Genomic DNA, 21,904 nt, shown 5'->3' with positions numbered 1-21,904 from the left:
CCTTGGTCGCCACCCAATTCGCTTAACATGTTGCGACCTTGTGTGATCAGTTTTTGCTGCGTTGGCGATCCAGTTAGGCCAGTAAGATGCTATACATGGGCTGTATTGGTGCTACGAAGGCGATAACTGCGATCTATGGCGCTCAAGCTGGATCTGATCATGGAGACCTATGAAAATCCGTTTGCGCTTTAGACGATCCGATAGAGGCGAGATCCTATAAAAACCGGTGGCGTTCTGCTCAGTTTTACTCTTGGCAGTAGAGGAGTACGCCAGATCGTCACAAAGCGCAAAGGACTGAGAAACCGAGTTTCTTGGAGAAACCTAAGGTGATCCGATCTTGGCTATCAAGTAGTGCTCCAATGTCAATTAGGCCATGAAGTACTGATATGATGACGTTCTGGAAGGAGTGTCACGGGTCTTTATGCAGGGGAGTAGAAAGACGGCGAGATCTGATAGCGATCAAGTAGCGCTTCTGGCGCTAGGGGTTTTAACAATTCATATTAATGGAGAATAAAGAACGTTAAAAGATTTTACTAAGGAAAACGTTTTTATTGAAAACAAATGTAAATATCACAGATTCTTAAGTAAACACTTTACCACAAAATAATATATATAAAATATTTTTCATAACCCAATAAATAAATTAGAATTAAAAAGTTTGGTGCGTCAAAATAGCGCAAATAATCGGAAAACACAAACAACAATAAACAAGCGAAATATATCAAAACCATATTCAATTGAATGTGCTGGTTTTCCCTAATAAAGGACACCCAACACCCATTATGTATAGGGTAAAACACGGCTGGGCCGGGTTTTGCTATTTAAAACCTTTATCCAAAGGGATTTTCCGAGGGAAAGGGTTTGAAATATCATGAGAACCTAAGGGGAAGTGTTTTATCTGACTCATAAACGTTCTAATTTTTACAAATTACATTTTAACCCACATGGTACTGACTTTAAAATAGCAATGGTGCAAATTGAAGCTATCATTGTCCCTATACACATAAACCTTTTATAAAACCTCTTTACATTTCCTTTTAAGTCCCAGTGATTGACATGACAAGAGTTTTGTTAATTTGATTTGATATATGGTAGGTAAAGTTTCATGACATCATTACGATATCGGCTATTAACATTATTTAAACGTTGATTATAAACAAAATGTGCGTAATCTCTTCTCTGATCTATCTCCCTATTTAATAAATGATGTTTTTTCTCTATTGGTATTATATCTTTTAATCCACCAGAACCATGTACTACTTTTATTTTACTTTCTCTACTAACTGGTTGACCTACTTCTTCTAACATTTCATTGGCCTGTAACAATAGTATTAGAACAGTATTAGTTCATATATACTTGTATATCCTGCATTTCTGCTTCTTTTGATGCTTATGAAGACTGGTAACATCATGCAGTGTGTCATGAGGAAAAGTGTGACAGGATAGGTCTGTTTATTTCCAAATGTCAAGGGATATTTAATTTGCACAGCCTGTAGCACACGTGACATACAATTAAAACAGAGCAAAAAAAAAAAACCCTGATATGCAATGAGTATTTCACCAAAAGTTCACAGAATTGACAAAATATAATATGTCTATTACCAAATTAATTATTGAAAATTACAAAAACGGAAAAACAAAAAAAGGCATCTGTCACCTATATATAAAACATTCTAACTGAGAACTTAGTCAGGAACTTTACAATTGAATCCATTATAACAGAAAGAAACTGAAAACAATATTTCAATGGAAACTAGAAAGAATGGAATATAGGACAATAAATCATATAAGAATGTAACACTAAGATAGCTTACCACTATATCCTTGGCTAGCATGGTTCATAAATAAATATTAAATATCATATTGAAATAATTTTATACAATATTCTAATCTTTACCTCTACACAACTTTGAGTTCAATATGGGTTACTTACTATTTGAGCAAAATAAGAAATGGAGATGTAGGCCTATGGCATATTGTTGAGTCAAAATACAACATGACATAAAAAACATTGATAGACAAATATCATTACTATTACTAGGGAACTTGAAAAATTCTCGTTATTGTTTAAAGATAGACTTCCTGTGATTAATATATAGTAAAGCTTATCATTAGGAAATCAATTTTTATATTTACCTGAGCTACAACTGAAGATTTGTGCCAATCTTTAACTTGTTGTTTATTTTCATCATATTCTTCATCTAACTCGGATTTACTGAAAACAAAATGTATTATCATTACTTTCTGCTTAATGATCACACTTCTATGACTTCAATAACAGAAGTAGGACATAAAACTCCATTCATTTCATTTTAATTGTTCAATAACAGAAGACACTGGGAACATTGACATATTCTCAAATCACAAATTATACTAAATTCTTTATCCTCATATACTCAAAATAATTCAGAGTAAACTTTTTCAATAAAAAAAATACCTTCTTGCTAGACATATTTTCTCTTCCATTTCACTGAAACTTTCTGTTCTACTAAACCATGGTGTACTCATTCTCAACTAAAATAAACAATCATTTTAATATTACAAATCCACAATTGTGTCTAACCGGATTATTCCATCCAATGATATGTTTTGAACATTATTGGGAAGCAGTGGTCGGGGAATCAGCCTACCTTGAGAAGCCTCAGCTTTTAATTGTCCAAACTCACTACCGACTTAGCTATTCCACTGCCATAAGAGTGCCAAACTCCCTCAGTGAAAGTTACGCAAGCACTCCCGCAACATATCAATGAACGGCCATTTCTCTTTACCGGAACTATGTCAATATTGTCACATCGTGATCACATGATTCTGATATTTTAAATATTAGAGGCAGGTTGTTCACGACTACAAGTGTTTGTAAACAAAGTCAATAAAAAGAAAACATTTTAACTGATAAGATGTATTTGGATAACCAATAGTCACAATATAGCATCAAATACATAAGTGTGTGTCAGAAATATCTCCCAAAGTATCTGAATTTAAGGACTATATTTAGGTTGCAATTAGTAGACAAATCACTGCTTAATACCGGAAATGAGGAGTCTTGCCCAAAAAGACACATCGAAATTTACCGTTAATTGCTGTGTTAGATTCAGCTTACAGAAACTGAGAATTGTCGAATGCAAAAGAGTCTGGAAGTATTTAAAGTATTACCTGATTTCTAGGCAGTATTAATGGTGTTAAAGATGGAAGATTTTTAATTTCTGTTGATGTATTATAAGTCTGAAACATAAAATGGAGGCTGAAAAATATCTCAGGATGAAAATACACGTATTTATAATTAAACAATTATCTGGACAGATATTTTCTGGAGTAAGTTTATATCTTTTCACTGTGTAACAAGGATTAACTAATATTTTGTCACTTATTAACAATATATATACTCAATATTACTCAAGGGCAATATCCATCAAGATAAAACCATTCAGATTTTCTTATCCAGTTGCCCCGTGATTGATGCCAGTCAGAGAGGTCAACATAAAAAAGAGCATCTGGTTGTTTGGATTAGACAATAAACATAGGCCATGTGTGCTTCAGGCTGTGCACATTATAGATGCCTTCACAGATGGAAATTGAAATCATTTCGCACTGTATGACTTTGCCCATCTTTGTTAGTCTAATCTGGTGCAGAAAAGTAGGACATATAAACTCCATTTCATCTTATTTGATACATAAACACAACCTACCTGTAAACCTACTGTATGTCCCAATAAACTAACATCTAGTCTATACAGTAATACTTGACTTTTATAACAACTAATAGCTAATAATAACTGTAACAATCCAGTCAATAACTTTCTGTTTAATGCCGTCTGGTTGAAATTCAATAAATATCCAATTTGATGGAATCCTGTCTCAATTAGAAGTTTTCGAATCTGCTTATTCTGCCATAATAGACGAACAGACAAATCACAAACTTTTAATTGTATATCACTGGCATGTTTGGTTAAACAGAGCTGAAACAAGAGTGAGAGTAAATTTAGTCTTCAAATTATATCATATTATTCCCCTTTAGTCTTCAAATTATAGCATATTATTCCCCTTTAGTCTTCAAATTATCTCCCTTTAGTCTTCAAATTATCTCCCTTTAGTCTTCAAATTATCTCCCCTTAGTCTTAAACTTATTCCTCTTTAGTCTTCAAATTATCTCCCTTTATTCCCCTTTAGTCATCAAATTATCTCCCTTTAATCTTCAAATTATTCCCCTTTAGTCTATAAATTATTCTCCTTTAGTCTTCAAATTATTCCCCTTTAGTCATCAAATTATTCCCCTTTAGTCATCAAATTATTCCCCTTTAGTCTTCAAATTATCTCCCTTTAGTCTTCAAATTATCTCCCTTTAGTCTTCAAATTATCTCCCCTTAGTCTTAAACTTATTCCTCTTTAGTCTTCAAATTATCTCCCTTTATTCCCCTTTAGTCATCAAATTATCTCCCTTTAATCTTCAAATTATTCCCCTTTAGTCTATAAATTATTCTCCTTTAGTCTTCAAATTATCTCCCTTTAGTCTTCAAATTATTCCCCTTTAGTCATCAAATTATTCCCCTTTAGTCATCAAATTATCTCCCTTTAGTCTTCAAATTATTCCCCTTTGGTCTTCAAATTATATCATATTATTCCCCTTTAGTCTTCAAATTATATCATATTATCCCCCTTTAGTCTTCCACTTAGATCAAATTATCCCCCTTTCCCCCAACTTGGGCCCAAAGCACACCTTTTCAATCAAGCAAAGAAGGTATTAAACTTACCAGATCCACCATTAACGATATATTGTCTTGTTTCAATGGGAATATATAAGACATAACTTGACAACATCTTGGACTGGAAGACAAATCTGAAAAAAAAGGAAAATGTGTATTCTTTGATCGAGCATTTGATCTAGAAAAAAGAACTTCACAATAAGTAAAACAAACCAATTGGCCTTTAAATTGTCACTTGCTTACAAAATCTTGGACTCATTTGAAAAGTTTCACAGTCTGTTCTAACTATATCAGTTTAAGCTACAATACTGACATCCAATTACCTAACCAATGTAGATTGCTCTAAATTCTAATAAACCATGATCATAAAACTAAACTAGCACATCAATTAGTCATGTAAATGGAACTTATAACAGTATATAAAGTAAGACAATACCTGTTAAAGATCGTATAGAATCATAAGCAGGAATCAACAGACTATCATGGTTCCAATGTGGATATATAATATATGGTTTATCTAGCTCGTAACCTTTAGCTTGGAAATGAAAACCTAATAATTTTAATAATTCTAATCCACCATTACTCTTTATGATATTGTCAGTCAGACTGGAAGTTAGTTTATTATTCTCCTCTGTATGTAGACGCTTTAAAGCTGCATCCAACTGAAAACACATTTACAAAAGACTACTGATATACATTTAAATTTAGTCTTTATTAACCAGTTACATTTCAGTGATCCCTATATGTTGAGTTGGGCCCAGACTATTCAATGTTTTTTGCTAAGATGTAAGCTCAAAATGACTTAATAATACTGACAAATTAATTAATAAATTATTTCCAATTAATTAGTAAATTAATTACTTATATCAATACTGACCAATTCTAATAAGTCATGTAAAACAGATAACTGATGAGGACAATGAGACAATAGTTTTATTAATATTCTTTGTAACTTCTCTTTATTTTCTTCTGAACTGGCAACTGGAAAATAAATAGTTCAGTATTTGAAAAGAAATCCAATTACAAATAATGATTAAAAAAGCTATAGGCAAATAACGCTATTCTAATCTATATGACATCAAAAAAGTGAGTCAACACCTCAATTTGAAGTGGAATGGAGTTTAAGTCTAACAGTTATTTGGATTTTCTGATATTGGATATTTCAACTATGCTATGAAATCTGATTGCTTCAACTCAACTTTCATTGTCATATGATAATAGACTGAGCATATTGTTAAAATTAAGAATGAAATGTACTAACTAGGTGTTATAGATGATGGTAAATTAAGATATTGTTGACAAGTTTCATCTTGTACTGTATTCTCTACTCTATCTATATACTGGTTTAACATAGCTTGTTTAATAGTTTTAATATTGATAGTTATATCTTTACCAACCAATATAAACGGACACCATAAACAAACATGGTTACATCTGAAATTGATCATAATATTTAATATATTGATACAAGTACACCTTTAACAATTTATAACATTGCAACTATCTATGTAAATACAAGGAATGAATGTGTTCGGGGAATTAAAGTTACATGGGTTAACATGACTATTGTTGCCAGGTCATTTATAATTCCACATGGTATCCTGACAGAAAGAGTTTTAAATATCATATTCCATGGGGAACTGTTTTATCTTATTAAGAAACCCAATTTGAACCTTAAAATTACCCCCACATTAAATTTCAACCAACATACAAACCTCCTATGCCAATTACTGAAGTTATTACATTGTTAAAAGTTCCTGTGATTTTGTACATATATGTACATATTATATTTTGGTGGTAAACAGGTTTTTACCCTGAAAATTTCAATATTTTTGTACTGGTTGACAGATAAGACTAACCTATCATCTGTTTTTAACACCTCTATAGAAGAAGCTACAGCTTGTGATAGCCTGGTTGTATCTTGTAATGCCAGATAGAAATGGTGGTAAAATTTATTCATTATTACATCTGGTAACTGCCATTGATTTATCAATACACATTGAGCTCCTGAAATATATTTTAACATAAAACTATCATCACCAAGATTTATCATTTCTTTAAGCTAGGGGCATACATAGATAATTTATGAGAGCATATGCCATTTGGTGTTAAAAATAATCAAAATCAAGAGCACACCTTATAGCAAAAAACATATTGACGACAAACCACAAGTCTCATCAAAAAGTGAACTGCAAAAGTTTCCTATGGAATGAAATATGTGTATTGAGAGTTAGGTTTGGTTATAGTCTAACCTCACAGAAACAAAGAAAGTAAAAGTCCTACCTGAAGCTAGAAAGAGAGTAGGTAGAATAAAGCTGGGATGAATATACTGTTGTCTAGTGGGACTATATCCAACATTTAATACCACTAACTGAGCCTGAAGTTTAATATTTAATATATCTTCTGGTGTTATTAAATAGCTTTCTTCTGGTAATGGGTTATCTTCATTTCTACTATTAGGTGTCATTACTAAATATCCTTTCTCTAAACAACCAAATGTTGCTGAAATAACAAATATTATATAACTATGAGGCTTCAAGTATTGTGAATTGAATTTGAACTACACAAATGAATCACAATTAGATTATCGTCTGACCAAATCTTATTTTTCTTTATACGGTTCAAAATCATTATTGATGTTTTAAACAAGAGCAATAACGCAGTAATTCTTGATGGATCTTTTGAAATTGTAAATATGTATTACTCTTTGCAACATGAATATTTTTGTTCATTGTAAACATTGCATCTATGTTTGAACCCATAGCTAATTTTGACAGGACCATATCACTTTAGTGAGTTTATTCTTCTTATTTTTCTTTGTCAGGTCAACATATTACAATGTACCTAGGCATGAAATGAAAGAGTTATTTACCAATATGAATGACAGTAGCTTTTTGAATCTCTTGTAGAAATCTATCTTTAGTAGCATCTTCACCAATAATAGGATCAATATCTAGACATTTAGCAATATTCTTTAGTTCTTTTTTAGCTGAATTCATATCACTGTGTGGTTTCCATTCTTTACCATTTAATACTAAGCTACAATACAAATAGGCAGACATTTAAATCTCTGTCAGATATCTTAGATGATTGTAAATACACAATACTCATGAAAATATGATTGGTTTGTAGAAGTTACATTACTGACACCAGGCACCAGGTCAATAGAAGATTACATACAGATGATTATTCCATGTTCTCTCATATTTCTCTATGATATTCAGAAATCATAAATACTTTTCAAGTTTACCTTGAATTAAATTTAGGAGCACCAATAACTAAACATTTATCTGGACTGCTGAGTTGAACAAACTGAGTAACAGCTTGAGATGACTGAACTATATCTGTTCCAGTAGCTGTCTCACTGGTTAATGTAGTGAAGGTATGAGTTGACATCATTTTCTCAGGTGATACCGGGTGTCCTAAACCTACTGAAAGTGATGGCACATCCTGTGTACCATCTGGTCCTAACCTGGATGATAAAGTCAGGAAGGTGTTCTCTCTACTGATACCTAGACTGACTGAAGTGTTCCCCTTCTCTAATTTCACTGAACTCTGAGATGTACACAATCTTGGGTTTGATACAGATTTTAAATTGATCATGGTGTTTTCTCGTGACATTTCTGGTGTATCACTATAAACTGATCCTGTACATCGTAATTTTAGAAGTTTAGACACTCTACCGCAACGTGACTGACTTCGTTCGAACTTCAACTCATCAAGAAGGCGGAGAGCTTCAATCTCATTTCTTAACACTCTATCAAGTAAGAGCAGACAAGGGAGATAAGTAATGGTGAATCTGTTAGCTAAGGGCACTAATGTCCAGTTCTGAAGAAGACTAAAAGGACAATGGTTTAGATGTTTATCAGGGATAATGATTAGGTTGCTATTTGGTTGTAGTTTAGAGAGAATATCTTCTATTGGTGACAGTAAGATATCATACAGTTGTCTTTCTACCGATCTTTTACTGGCTTCTTCATCTTCAGAGGTCTTTCTTGTCACTTCAGATTGATTTGATTTGGTTCCTTTGGATAATTTTTGGTTTTTGGCACGAATGGCATCAATATGAGAATTAGCAGAAGGAAGAGCTCTATTTTCACATTCATTCAATCTATTTTTATAATCCATTCCTGTAAACAGTTGTTGAAGTAAATTCTCTATCTGTAAATAAAGACAATCATTACTTGTTGCAGGAAAGTAACACAAATTGCACTATTCTGACTGGAAGTGCATTTGGAATACACCTGTTTTGTTTAAAAGTTAATTACATGTATAGATCTTCTAAATGATGGAGACTTGTATCTATTTAGATACTCTGAATAATTCTTCCATCATAAACATCTTATCTCTACAGACATGAAATTATAGCGATGGATATTGATCAACAACCAGTGGCTTTTTTCTTAAAATCTTAACGAAGATAAAATACCAATTTTTTGATACCAATAATAGCCTAAAAATAAATTTTAAATCAATTTAACAAATTTACGAAATACTGTAATCTGATTAAATAATGTAACTAAATTCAAAATCTATTTCAGTGATTGAATAATTAGATGACTGGAACACTAAAATTATTTTATGTTAAGATTTTGAGAATTAGCCTTCAGAAAAAAAATACTATAGTGCTTACCTTCTCAGTCATAGTTATATGTTTAGGAGCTCGTCTTGTATAAAATCTAGTTAAACCTTCAGCTGGTTGTAGCACCCACAATAATAGATTAGAATCTAATAGAGAATAATATAACACAGTGGCACTCTGTCCCGATACAACACTTTCCAACTTCTGACACGACCATTTCTCTGATGTCCTGTACACATTCTGTCCAGGGACAGAGGAGTAGTTTGGTAACTGAGTGACACATCGTTTTCGACAACTCTCAGCGAATTCTAAACAATCTTCTTTATTTCCTATTTTGGCTAATACATTTATAACTCCATCATAACATTGTTGTAATTGTTGTTTATATTCTGCTGGACAATAACTTCCCTGTTCATCATGTTCTGTGATCTTCTTTTCAAAATATGGAATCAGTTTTAGAAAATATTTTCGTGCCAGCTCAATATCTGCCATTTGTGTTGAGTTTTGATTCATACAGGCTATGTTATATTGGCTCATTGTCTGAATATCACCAAAATCAAAATCTACAGCAAGATCACTAGCTTGTTGATAGAAATACATACTATATTGATGTTTACCTTGTGCTCTATATGCATTACCTAGTTTACATATTGCTGTAGCTTTATTTCTATAATCAGTTCGTATACAGGTATTAAGCATTGCTTCAAATGTTGTTACAGCAGTTTCATAATCACCTTTAGACATGTATGTATCACCTAACATTTCATATGCATTTATCAACATCTTCTTATCTTGTGCTTTTTTAGCTATCTTAATATGTTGCTCGTGATAGGTTACAGCTAATTGCCAGTTCCTGAGAGCTGCATACACACTACCCAAACATCCATACGCCTGACCAATACACTTTTTCTTTCCTTCTTTTTTAGATAAAGCCAAATACTTCTTATAGCTTTCAAGAGCTTCAGTATAGTTCCCAAGTATTTCATTTAACATGCCTGTATTGTGATATGATTCAGCATGCATCTTTCCAGAAAATCCATATTTCTCAAGAAGTGCCATATAGGTCTTGGCATGGTTCACAGCTGAATGGATATTACCAATAGTTTTATAAGCAATACTTAAATTAAGATGTAGGCCACACTGTAGCTCTTTAGTCCAATAATCTGGCATGCTGACTTCTCCATTGAGTTCAGTGATCAGTTCGGCTTCTAAATGATGTAATTTCTCATAGTTAATAATAGCTTGATATGTATCACCAGTCTCTAGATATAATGTTGCTATATTCACTAGAGATTTTGTTTCATACAAGGTGTCATGAGTAGCTAAAGACACCCCATAGCATTCCATATAGCAATTTATAGCCTCCACTATCTTTCTACAGGCAGAGAAAGCATTAGCTAAAGTCAATAACAATCTCATAGTTATTCCTTTCTGATTTGTTTGAAGTTTTTGTGCAGTTTCTAAAACATGAATACAGAGATCATATTTCTTGTTTTGGTACAATAAAACTCCTACTTCTGTCAGCTTTTTATAATTATCCATTTCTAAAAGAGAATTAATACAGTGTAATTTATCAATTTGGTTGTGATCTCATGAATAATTAGCTTATTTCATATCAAACCAACTAAATCAATGTAAGCCACATGAAGAACTATTTCCAATGTTATCATTTCAAAAATCCCATTATGTTTAATAAGGAGTTTTCAAAACCAATTCTAACTCGAGCAATATGTAAGATAACCACAAGAAAGAATCTTTAGGAAGAAAAGCCAGTTTAAAATGCATTTCTAGAAATTCTTTTTTTGAAGTCTTGCTTTTGTAGTAACTGGCCGGAAATTGAAAAGAGAATTATCTTGATCTGCCTTTCATCAGACTAACATAACAATAAGTCAAGTCACTATACCTCTGAGTCCATCACTAATTTGAGATTCTAGTTTACAGATACCAGTTACTAATAAAACAATATGATCAGTGATTTGACTGGCATCTTCTAGATCTAATTCTAAACCAGTTAATAATGACAGTAAACCATCACTACTCTGGCCTAAATAATGTAGAGCTAGGCCTAGTACACAGTTGACCTGTAATAAAAATAACAATAAGTGTCAACTTAGAAATATCAAAACAGAAACTGAAACATGTTAATTATATTCATGTTTCATACTATTTCAAAAGAGATTTGTTCCAAGGCTTAAATGAAATGGTTGAATACAAAATTGTATAACAGACATCATCATATTATTTCTTATGAAGCAGTCGGGAGATTACACACACAAGATCATATCAAGGCCCTGTATTGTAACAGAAAATCTTTCTCTGCAAATGTTCCGGTGCTCATACAACATGCTTATCTATAATTAACTATTTTCATAACTTCAATTATTGTGTGTGATATCCAAGCAGAAAGCCAGTATAGCATACTGCATAAAACTCTTATATGAAAATAAGCTTCCAGTCTTGGCCGTATCATATGTACCAGTACTAACCTGTGAATTCTGTGGATCAATGGCTAAAGCAGCCTCAGCATCATGTAAAGCCCCAGCATAATTTCCTATTTCAATATAAGCATAAGCTCTAGCTGCTAAAACAGAAGGGTTAGTAGAATCTATTTCTAAAGCTTCATTATATAGAGCTACAGCTTCATTGTATTCTTGAGATGATGTAGCCTGTATTCCTTGTTCATGAAGGGACTTCACCTGAAACACATCAAAATTTATTTCTGAAAAAATTTCTACTGTATTTAAATTGAATCTTGTAATATTTATTGCATGTCTAGTAACTTTGGAAATCAATATAACTAAAACCTTAGCACAATCCAAGTTAAAATGAGGCCAAGGGAGTCTGGCTGGATTTTAAAATTGAAAAAAAAAGACACTTCTAAAGTTCAAAAGTGCCTTAATCACTACAACCAAACAACGAATCTGGTCATAAATTAGCAACTTGTAAGTTTATATCAACTTATTTCTTTTATTCCATTTTATTCTAAAACATAAGTTTACCTCATTTATTTCCTCTGCCTCACTGATCACTATACTGCCTTCAGTTAGTGTAGGTAGGGAATAACCTCCAAATATTGGTGTATTATAAAACTTCTCCATTCTTTCAACTTCTTTTGGAGGTCCAAATTTTAAACTCTGAAAGTGAAATAAATAATAATGAACATTGAACAGTGTCAGCCAGGCTTATTCTGCCAGCTAGGCTAGTGTTTCTGTTGCTCCATCTGATCTGAGTGAAAAGACGTTACATGATGCAGAAATGAAACAAAGGCTAGTGCCAAGTGACATCATCAATTTGCTACATCTAGTGAAAAAGGCATTATCATGACACTCAGATAAATAAGCTTGTAAACAATGTGTTACTGTGTAGATGATCTGGACAAAAATTATAAAAATGTTGACATTTTAGTTTGTTAAAGTGAAATTGGAACTCGTGAATGTTGATGTAAGTGTACTTTTAGCAATGCTCTGACTTTGTCTTGTTTTTTTGTTTTTTTTTTTGTCTGTGAAACATTCAACGGAAACAATTCAAAAAACTTGTTAATTGTTCTAATTCAGACAATTGTCCAAGTCAGAAATAATAAGAGTACCGGTAAGAGAAAGGAATCTTTCAATCTTTGACTTTGTAAGATAATGCAAATGTCAGTCTCTCAATTTACCTTCTTCAAACTGAGGAAATCATCTTCATCTCAAGCAACAAAGCATCATTCAACAATTCTAGGAATAAATCGAAGAATCTGCGAAAAAAAAGTTTTTTTTTTTTAATTTCTATGAGAAGCGTCGGCCATTTTGTGGTTTCTATAAACAAACTTGTGTTATACTTTGCTACAGTTAAATTGAGTCCAAGGCATTACCTAAAAGGTGATGATTTAAACATCAAAAAGTTTCAAAAATATTTTAAAATGATATTAAGTCTACAATCTAGATAAAGAATATAAAATTCTACAATCTTAATGTAAAAAAATCAAAATATTCTAACCTAAATTTCAAGAATTTTTAAGACTATACCGAGTGCTAGAGGACACAAATAAAAAGAGAGTTGTCCCCCATTATCGTGAAAATTAGAAAAGGGATTAAAGAAATAAACAAATCTTATTATAAAGCTGTGATCACAGTGTAACAGTATTGGCTTCCGCGAACTTTGTTCAGTGATAGTCCTACCTCTTACTGAGTGATGAGTGACAGGTGAAATTCAATAATATAAGAAAAACTGGAGGAAGACAGTGAATATCTTTTGGATGTTCAATATCCCCAGTCCTACTAGTAAAATTTCCATTCCAGATTGTAAATTTATAAGATCAAATTTATATTAAAAAACTTTTAACTCGGAACTGTGGTTCAGAAATAGAGTACGGTACCAGTAGTGGGGAACTAACATTATAGTCCTCATAAAGTAGCAATTTTAAATCACTTGCCTATTTAAATAGTCATAGAATATTTAAGTTGTTTTGAACTTTGACCAGTGCTAGAAAACCCCTTTTGAGTTTTTTGACAATTTAGTTTCATATATATGGTATTAATTCAATAAAGAGTGTTATACATTATCATATAAGGTGAAACTACATAAAATGGCTTATTATAATCAAGATACTTGGACCAGCAATAACAACAACCAGAGTTTTGAAGCTATGGACATCAGTCTAGGTCAAAACACCAGTACAGAAGATATGGAAATGGATGAAGCAACTAGAAATTCTCCTGAATTTTTCCCAAGATTTATCAGTTTTACTAATCAACCTATTGCAGAAGATGTTAGAAACATACATTCTTTCAACGATTTTCCCAGATATCATCAAGTGCCTCCAGATTTGCCCAATAAACCTTTGTCTAATACAATAAATCAAGGCTGGCAACCGATGTTACAAACTTTAGACACTCCAGTTAGTTCTCCAGCCAATCAACAAGCAATACCATTACAGTCAGATTGTGTTCAACGACCAAAACATAAGAATGAAACCAATAATAATTCTAATAGAATAGGTAAGATATAACCGACGCATTCTTATTAACTGTGATGTTACTAAGAGCTCTATTAACTGACAAGATGCGAGATGTAGAGTTTGATGAGATAAAAACTAGACACAATTATGTAGATGACGTCTGACTGAAAATTAGAATGGTGCAATTCAATGCTATCAGTATCCCAATACAAACAAAAAGTTTCCAAATACTTTTTAATCTTTTTTTTTTAATTGAAATATTTCTTATCCTCTCAATAAATTTTCCTTTATTTTTGTAGGCTCGAATCTCAATGTTAATGAAGATCAAAGTCAACAAACAGACAACTTGAAACCACAGGTTTCCAAGTCTAAGAACTCTATCAGACCTCTATGTGGAACAACAAAATCAAACAACAGTAACAAGAGTGGTGATAGATGTTGGATGATGTTTTTATTTATTTTTACTAGTGCCACAGTTATATTGACAGTCTATACTTCTATTTATATACAAGTTCACTATATTTCAAAGTGCTATGATTCCAATGACTATGAGGAGACAACTCTCCTAGACAAATTGACACAGAATATATTTGGACAAGAAATAGCTGTAAATGTGCTTCCAGGAATTCTCAAAGACTATCTTAAAAGAAATCAAGACATTCCAAAGACAAAGCCTTTAGTTCTTTCAATGCATGGATGGACAGGTGTTGGTAAAAATTATGCCAGTCGAATTATTGCAGAGACTTTCAGACCTAAATCTTTTGTGAAGTTCCTCGTTCCTCTACATTTCCCTCATGCCAGGGATGATGATGTTTATTATAATCAAATTATACAATGGATAGACTCAAATATCACTCAGTGTCACATCAATATATTTCTATTTGATGAAATGGATAAAGCAACACCAGGAGTCATCTCTGGTATACAAACAGCTATTATTAACCAATCAAATAAAAGCTCTTCTGATACACCTGTAATCTTCATGTTGCTTAGCAACTCAAAAGGTGCTGAAATTAACAGACTTGTCTTTACAAATGAAAAGACTCATTCAGAAATCTCTCATGATTTTGACTTTAAAGATGTTTTTTCAGATTCCAATTCTTGGTTTTCAAGTTTTAATTCCAAGAATCTTATAGACAGTTTTATTCCATTTCTACCACTAGAGAAGTCCCATGTTAGGCAATGTATTAGTCAAGATGGAAAACAGAAAAATCTCAAAATATCAGACACAAACATGGATCAGATTCTTAAAGAATTATCATTTTTATCAGTGCCTGGTACTAACAAGGAATATTCTAAGACTGGATGTAAGAGAGTTTCAGACAAGGTTGATCTAGTCATGTATATGTATCAGTAATTGTATTTATGTATGTGTATATTGTGGTATTTCAATGCTCAATTTGTAACATATTATTTTTTATTTTAAGTGAGTCATTGCAATAAAGTATTAAAATAACTTCGTAATGTAGATAACATGGCAAGGGTAGTTTAAGGCACAAACTGTTCACAGAACAACCTGTAGTAAACTTTGACCATTTGAATCATATTGGCCTTGAAATGTGCTGAATATGATATAGTTTTAACTGGATTCTGTTGAAACATGGTTGCTCCTGTATATTGATGATATCCAATAAGAGTTGCTTATTTGTCATTGACTCCGTATAAAAATTGTTTTGTTAAAAGTTGTCTGATCTTTCATACATCCACATTTATTTTTGATGATGTCCGTCCATTGACCAGTACGTCCTGTCACTTCTCTTAAACATTCTTGAATTTGAACATTTTACACTGATATTACGGAGTTAGTCGCTGTGCATTTTTGTCGAGATTTCACATGGATAAATAAACCAAGTACTAAGGATCCGAACCGCAAAACGAAATCCAAACAACAACTAATAAACTTTTCACTTGGTTAAGTACATTATCAATCATAAGTGAGTATTTCATCTAGAAAAGTGGTATCATATGTCTAAAAGAGTAAGCTTACCCTGCCACATATTAAACAAAGCTGACTCGAGGAGGTTGGGGGCTGGCAGGTTTAAGTTTCCCGAAGTTACAAAACTGACGAATTAATAGCTATATCAACTAGACTTTTGATTTGATCATTGCTACCACTACCGACACAGATATAAATAATCATCTTTCTTATTGCGGTAAGCGTTCTCGCTGACACTTTGACAAAAAAAGAAAAAAAATACATAATAACGTTTTAATTATAAATATAGAAAATAATTTACATAAATATTTTACAGTACAGATGATATCAATAATGAGGGCGTAAAGTAGAGTGACTAGAATTCTGTGAAACATCGATATTGTTGTTATTTTGTGTATTCAATTGGTGTAAAATGTTTGGAATTGAGACTATTTTACATCGCACAATATCAGGAACTTTCTGTCGGCTATTGAACCTGAAAACAATGAGAGATTAATTAAATATTTCACTGATTGATATATAAATAATAATAGGGTATGCGTTATCACAGACTTGTAATAAAACGCATATGGGCCATATCTGATGCTAATATTTTCAAAAATTATTTTTAATGCTTTGTGCATTATATACCAATTACAGACATAACACTTACTGGTGACAAACGCCATCATTATCAATGAACGTAAAAAACTCTTCTGTTGGATTGAATTTCATGTGACAACCATCTTTGAAATCAACTTTAACATCTCCCGAAGAAAACTGAAATAGAACACATAACCGTAAGAGTCACACAAATATTAGTGAGTTAGCAACATGGCTAAATTTGTGATAAGATAAGCTACCAACGACATCGTTTGGTTCCCACATAATATTAATTCTAAGGATCGTAGATTCAGTCCTTGTGCTTTCCAGAGCTGCAGGAGATCTTCGAGTTGGGAACATGATTGCATATCAGGCAAAATTCGGGACAGGGAAAGTTGTCTAGTAATCCGTTTAGAATATTGTTTTAATAAATATGTCATGCTTTTTGTACTCACCAGTTTGGCATGCCCGATATTTGGCAGTGTCACTTGTCTTAATAAACAGATATCGTCATTGATATGGCTGTCACTATCCGAATCACTAGAATCACTATGATTACGTCTATTAAGAATTTCAGCTATGTGTCCAGAATGCGATACCGCTGCTTCGTTGTTGCCGTTCTGTGATTTCTTTCTGAAATTCGTGAAACAAAAGAATATTGAATATTATAAATGAGAGAGGGGAACCTTTGGGTATCAGCAAAAACCATAGGTGTACCTGAGAAGCCCTTTGATCATTTAAAAAATAATATCTTTAATAAAAAGGACCATCACGTCGTAAAGAAAATTGGGATGGTGCAAATGGAATCTAAGTTATCATATATATCATGATCTGATACTAACCTCCCTAATATAACAGGGAATATTTTCTCTATATCTTCACAGTTTCTGGCGTTAGATTTCAATAATCCTTCTAATTCTAAACATTGTTTATGGCACTGAAAATATTTAACAATCAAAACATAATTTCGAGGATCTGCAGGGACCAAAATGTCAGGGAAACAAGATCAACAAATCATCTAAATTCAATAAAAGACTTCGAACTAACTAAACAAATAAAATTGATTTTGGTACAGATTTGGCATCCATTGACCTGAACATTGAAGTGTTTAAGTGTAATTGATGCATCTCTGAAAATTGACTTCTTTGAATAGCTGAAATCATTTCATGAAAATTGAAATATGTGGATATAGAATTATGTCTATTGATTATCATGTGACGACGATTAGTGTCCAATAATTCCGATAGTTACTTACCTTTTCAGCAAATTTGACCAATTGTAGAATTTCTGTACTGAACTGTTCTTCTATTCTGTTAGAGTTTAATGATAGAATACTGCCATGTTGTTGGTTGACTAACTTCATGCCTTGCCATGTACTAATAAATGTTTGTCCTTTAAAAACAAATCAAATAGAAATCTGTTATTACACAGAAAAAGTAGTAAATGGGAGTTAGTCATCTTTAGGTGGAGACCACATCAATTAACGAGATAATTTGTTTAACGTTTCATTGACATCATTGATCTAGAGAGCGACATCCAATTGGGGTTTTCTCTGTGTTCAGATAGTTTTTTTTTATTCCAGAGACATGGACTTTTAAATAAAAAAGGAAAATCGTAAAAATGGGAGAAGTTTCTTACCATTATAAAATTTGGCCATGAAATTTGGATCTGGAAAGTTTTCCATCAACATACATTTAGCTTGTTGATTATAAATGATTACTTTCGGTGTCTTTGACTTCACAAGATTAACAAATCTGAAATATTCAAAAATATATATCAATACAAATAAGTTAATTTTCCTATCACAATAAACCGTAGATCGAGTGTATACTTTGATGGTCTCTCTACAATTGTTGCAAATTAACCATATTTAATCATGAATAATATCCTAGATAGCATTTACCAAACCATACGATGCAGATGTCATATTCTACTGTCATAAGCGGTTAATTGTTGATGACCGCAATGATCGGAACCTTTTGGTGTTTCTACCCATTCACAATTCATTTTCCCTAAGATCAAATGGTTTACTACGAAACAATCATCAATATTATACCTTCTACAATATTCGTATTTCTTATTGAATTTCTTTGGTAAATTGTCCAACGTGTAAACTTTTCTTCTACCTTCTTCTCGTCTATCATTCGTTACTTCAGTTGTGTTACAAAACTGACAAATAGTAATCTGAAATAGGGATTTAAATTAGTTCAAGTCACAAAAAGACACTTTGCTTTTTCAGAGATACTTTAATGCAATTGATATTTTTTAAAGAAAAAATTATAGAAAATAGAGAGAACGGAACTTACCTCTAATCCATCTTGTGATACTGTAAACATTTCAGTCAATGTGTCGAGACCACTTTGTTTGAATAATTCTAAACACACAGCTCCAGATTCTCCTATAGAGACCTATAAAAACATGACACATAGTTTTAAAATATAACGGACAGGTGACTTTTTATGTGGTTCATTAATCAGTAAACCAACTACCGATGCCGTCATTTGGGGAAGCCTGTGCGGTTATATTGAAGTAACAATTAGCTCAAAGTCTACTATCAGCTGAACATCTCGAAGTTAAGTGACTTTATAATCGAAAAAATCATGAATCGGAGTGTTATATTCTGGTGACCTTGAAACAGTCATTTGTCGTCCTCATTCCAATAGGTACGCAGATAATCCAAGAAAGATCAATACCAAGGGGTATAGAAAGGATCCTCGTGAACCTAAATTGAAAAAAAAGGTGTTTTTTCTTGAATAAGATTCAGGAATTTTACGTTTTCTTCCTTCATAGAATCCCATTGCCAAAAATAACAATTATGAAATAAGAGTGATTACTTACATTGGTGCCTCTGATTCTCTCTGATATAGGTTTTAATCTATAGGTAGTTAGAGGTGAACTTATACTCTCTGAGCCATCTGCTGAGTTGTTGTTCCTGAAAATATTTCATCCATTTATTCAAATTTCAATAAAATTGAAAAGTGTAAAATTGTCCAGAAACAAGCATTCATGATGATCAACATTATACCCATCAATTGAGTGCCTTCTCTTTTGACTTCTCTTGCTGCCGACACGTGTTTTGGGCAAACAATCCTCATTTGGATAGCTAATATGGAAGTAATGAAACTTTCCATCATTGGATTTCGGGAATGAAGCACTCTGACCTACCTATCATTTCTATTTGTTGGTCTAGACTTGAATCTTGGTGTAGCGAATGGTGATGTTGTAAGTTGAACCTCTGCCTCAGCAAATGTCACTCTTCTCGTTTCGTTATTTTGAGATAATTCCAGAGCTCCGAGCGCTTCATACACATCTTCAACTTCTGGAATCTTGACATTCTGACTGTTTTCCATTTTTGATGTTCTATTTGTAAATTTCTGAAATGCAAGTGTTAAATAACGATGAAATGTCATTCAGAACTTCACAACATACTTTGTCGTTGCCAATGCAGATACGTTCCTGTTATGTGTTCCTGTCAAAATCCTAGAAACATTGAAATGGGAGTCTGACCGACTCTTGAATTGGACTTGATAAACCAAGATGATATTTACTGGTCTTTGGTATCAACGGGATACGTCACATTGAACACGTTCACCTTGGCATCAGAAGTCAGACGTATTAGTGCCAGATTGGTAACGGACAAAACGCATCTGTACAAAAGTAACGATGAAAAGCTTTTCCAGATTGACCCGAGGGATTTGCAAACATTGATTTTTAACTTACCAAGAGAAGACTTGAAGTTATTCTGATGAAATTGAATACAATTTTCGTTATATATCTCAAAAAGACATAAAGCAATCAAGTTTTAATTCCTTAATTCTACTAATCCATTTAATTAGGATTAAAATTGAACAATGTTCCTTTTTCTAATCATAGTCAGATTGAAAAGAGTTCACTGTTCAATTAACATAATTTAAAGTCTATCAGATTATACCATTGTTAGCTTGATCATTGTGTATAGCAACCGATTAAAAACATAAACAACCACATCTAAACAAACTTTGATTTGACATTGTAGCATGGCATTTGGTATTTTCGTACCATATACCCTAGATCCAAATATTTTCAGGGTGTTTGAGATCATCTATCTCCATTTCACTTGTTAGGGGAAGTGTATATAGTTACCCCTCTGAAACAGATATTGCTACATTTAGGATCATTGAAGGTTCACTTCCATTGGGTCACTATTTTGTACCAAGTTGTACCCGATGGTTTCGTAGTACCCAAATTTCTAGAACCAGTCTAAAAAGGAATAAAAAAAATAATAAGAATAGCTCATTATTGCAAGCAAGAGCTTGCTAGAGTCTTAAGCTATGTTGGGCATATAGAGTTTGGTAATTCTGCATCTTATATTCAACTTTTCTTCTCGTATTTCAGTAGTTTACCATAACATAATGTATTTTGTCTGTTATTATTAGATCTGACCACTTTTGATTATGTAACCCAAATCATATATTGTCAAAAGGCATATAGTCCCCAAAGCGTTTTCAAGATAAATCTAAAACAAAATCTTCCTCGGGGTGAGAAGAATTCAATTCATTCCGATATGCAGTTTATATTAATATAAGTTATTGGGAAAGAGCAAGAAGTCTGAAATATGCTAAACAGATAGCTTAATGACATTATTACAAATAATTCTAGGACTATATACCTTAGGTTTAAGATTATCAAAACTAAGATAACTGATTTCTATTTCCCATTCTTCTGTTGCCTGGTTAGCGTTTTCAAATGAAATCAAATCGTCAGCTGTCAAAATATTTAGATAAATTCATATTTTTCTTGGATATGACAATACACTTTTAATAATTTTAAGGACATTGTGTGAGATCATTTCTCTATTTTGATTTTGAATATTCATAATCAGGTAATGTTTATAGATTAATATGTCATTCATAATAAACATGTGTATAGGAAAAATAGTCGACAAGGAGCACCTACACTATCATAATCATAATCATGCCTTAGTTTCAGAAACAGGAATTATTTTAGCTTCCATAATCAGTAAAAGTGTGCACAACTCATCGTCGAAATTTGAGTCTTCAAATCCTTGTGTATCCATAATTATTCACGTTTGAAAGTTAAAAATTCGACTCGAATTGAACTCGAATTTTAGTGAGACTATGCCATATATAGAAAACACATTTATAGGAATAGACAGTGATAGAAGCCTT

General features: G+C 32.4%; 3 protein-coding genes across 3 annotated transcripts; 1 reads left to right on the top strand and 2 right to left on the bottom strand.

Annotated features, from left to right (window-relative positions):
- Positions 1-528: 528 nt before the first annotated feature.
- LOTGIDRAFT_231307 (hypothetical protein) lies at positions 529-13,067 on the bottom strand. The gene is made up of 18 exons (XM_009052363.1): positions 12,938-13,067; positions 12,282-12,416; positions 11,769-11,978; positions 11,186-11,363; positions 9,334-10,826; positions 7,951-8,861; positions 7,573-7,739; positions 6,984-7,202; positions 6,560-6,707; positions 5,962-6,134; positions 5,578-5,681; positions 5,137-5,362; positions 4,749-4,834; positions 3,687-3,956; positions 3,154-3,222; positions 2,438-2,514; positions 2,137-2,215; positions 529-1,317 (listed from the first exon to the last, which is right to left on the bottom strand). Exons 2-18 carry the CDS (start codon positions 12,378-12,380, stop codon positions 1,072-1,074), a joined length of 4,755 nt encoding a protein of 1,584 aa, XP_009050611.1. The 5' UTR covers positions 12,381-12,416; positions 12,938-13,067; the 3' UTR covers positions 529-1,071.
- A 1,725-nt stretch (positions 13,068-14,792) lies between these two features.
- On the top strand, positions 14,793-15,554 carry LOTGIDRAFT_56719 (hypothetical protein; the record flags this gene model as incomplete). Its single annotated transcript, XM_009052070.1, has 1 exon — positions 14,793-15,554. A coding segment is annotated over one exon (762 nt), but the record flags the coding sequence as incomplete, so codon positions are not given.
- An 860-nt stretch (positions 15,555-16,414) lies between these two features.
- Positions 16,415-20,470, bottom strand: LOTGIDRAFT_231306 (hypothetical protein). The gene is made up of 11 exons (XM_009052362.1): positions 20,457-20,470; positions 19,902-20,110; positions 19,575-19,668; positions 19,043-19,144; positions 18,793-18,920; positions 18,375-18,490; positions 17,992-18,128; positions 17,579-17,673; positions 17,192-17,369; positions 16,807-16,913; positions 16,415-16,629 (listed from the first exon to the last, which is right to left on the bottom strand). The coding sequence occupies exons 2-11, from the start codon at positions 20,084-20,086 to the stop codon at positions 16,482-16,484; spliced, it is 1,290 nt and encodes a 429-aa protein (XP_009050610.1). The 5' UTR covers positions 20,087-20,110; positions 20,457-20,470; the 3' UTR covers positions 16,415-16,481.
- Positions 20,471-21,904: the final 1,434 nt, after the last annotated feature.

This window comes from Lottia gigantea (assembly GCF_000327385.1).
Source record: "Lottia gigantea unplaced genomic scaffold LOTGIsca_18, whole genome shotgun sequence".
NCBI lineage: Eukaryota > Metazoa > Mollusca > Gastropoda > Lottiidae > Lottia > Lottia gigantea.
This window is presented reverse-complemented; position numbering and strand designations above follow the sequence as displayed.

Coding starts and splice junctions, on each gene's coding strand:
- LOTGIDRAFT_231306 (XM_009052362.1), bottom strand. CDS start 20,086: ATGGAAAACAGTCAGAATGTCAAGATTCCAGAAGTTGAAGATGTGTAT. Junction 17,370..17,578: donor TTCCCTGTTATATTAGGGAG/GTTAGTATCAGA, acceptor CACGAATTTCAG/AAAGAAATCACAGAACGGCA. Junction 16,914..17,191: donor ATATCGGGCATGCCAAACTG/GTGAGTACAAAA, acceptor GTTCTATTTCAG/TTTTCTTCGGGAGATGTTAA.
- LOTGIDRAFT_231307 (XM_009052363.1), bottom strand. CDS start 12,380: ATGGAGAAGTTTTATAATACACCAATATTTGGAGGTTATTCCCTACCT. Junction 7,740..7,950: donor GCTCCTAAATTTAATTCAAG/GTAAACTTGAAA, acceptor TTTGTATTGTAG/CTTAGTATTAAATGGTAAAG. Junction 2,216..2,437: donor AAAATATGTCTAGCAAGAAG/GTATTTTTTTTA, acceptor TTTTGTTTTCAG/TAAATCCGAGTTAGATGAAG.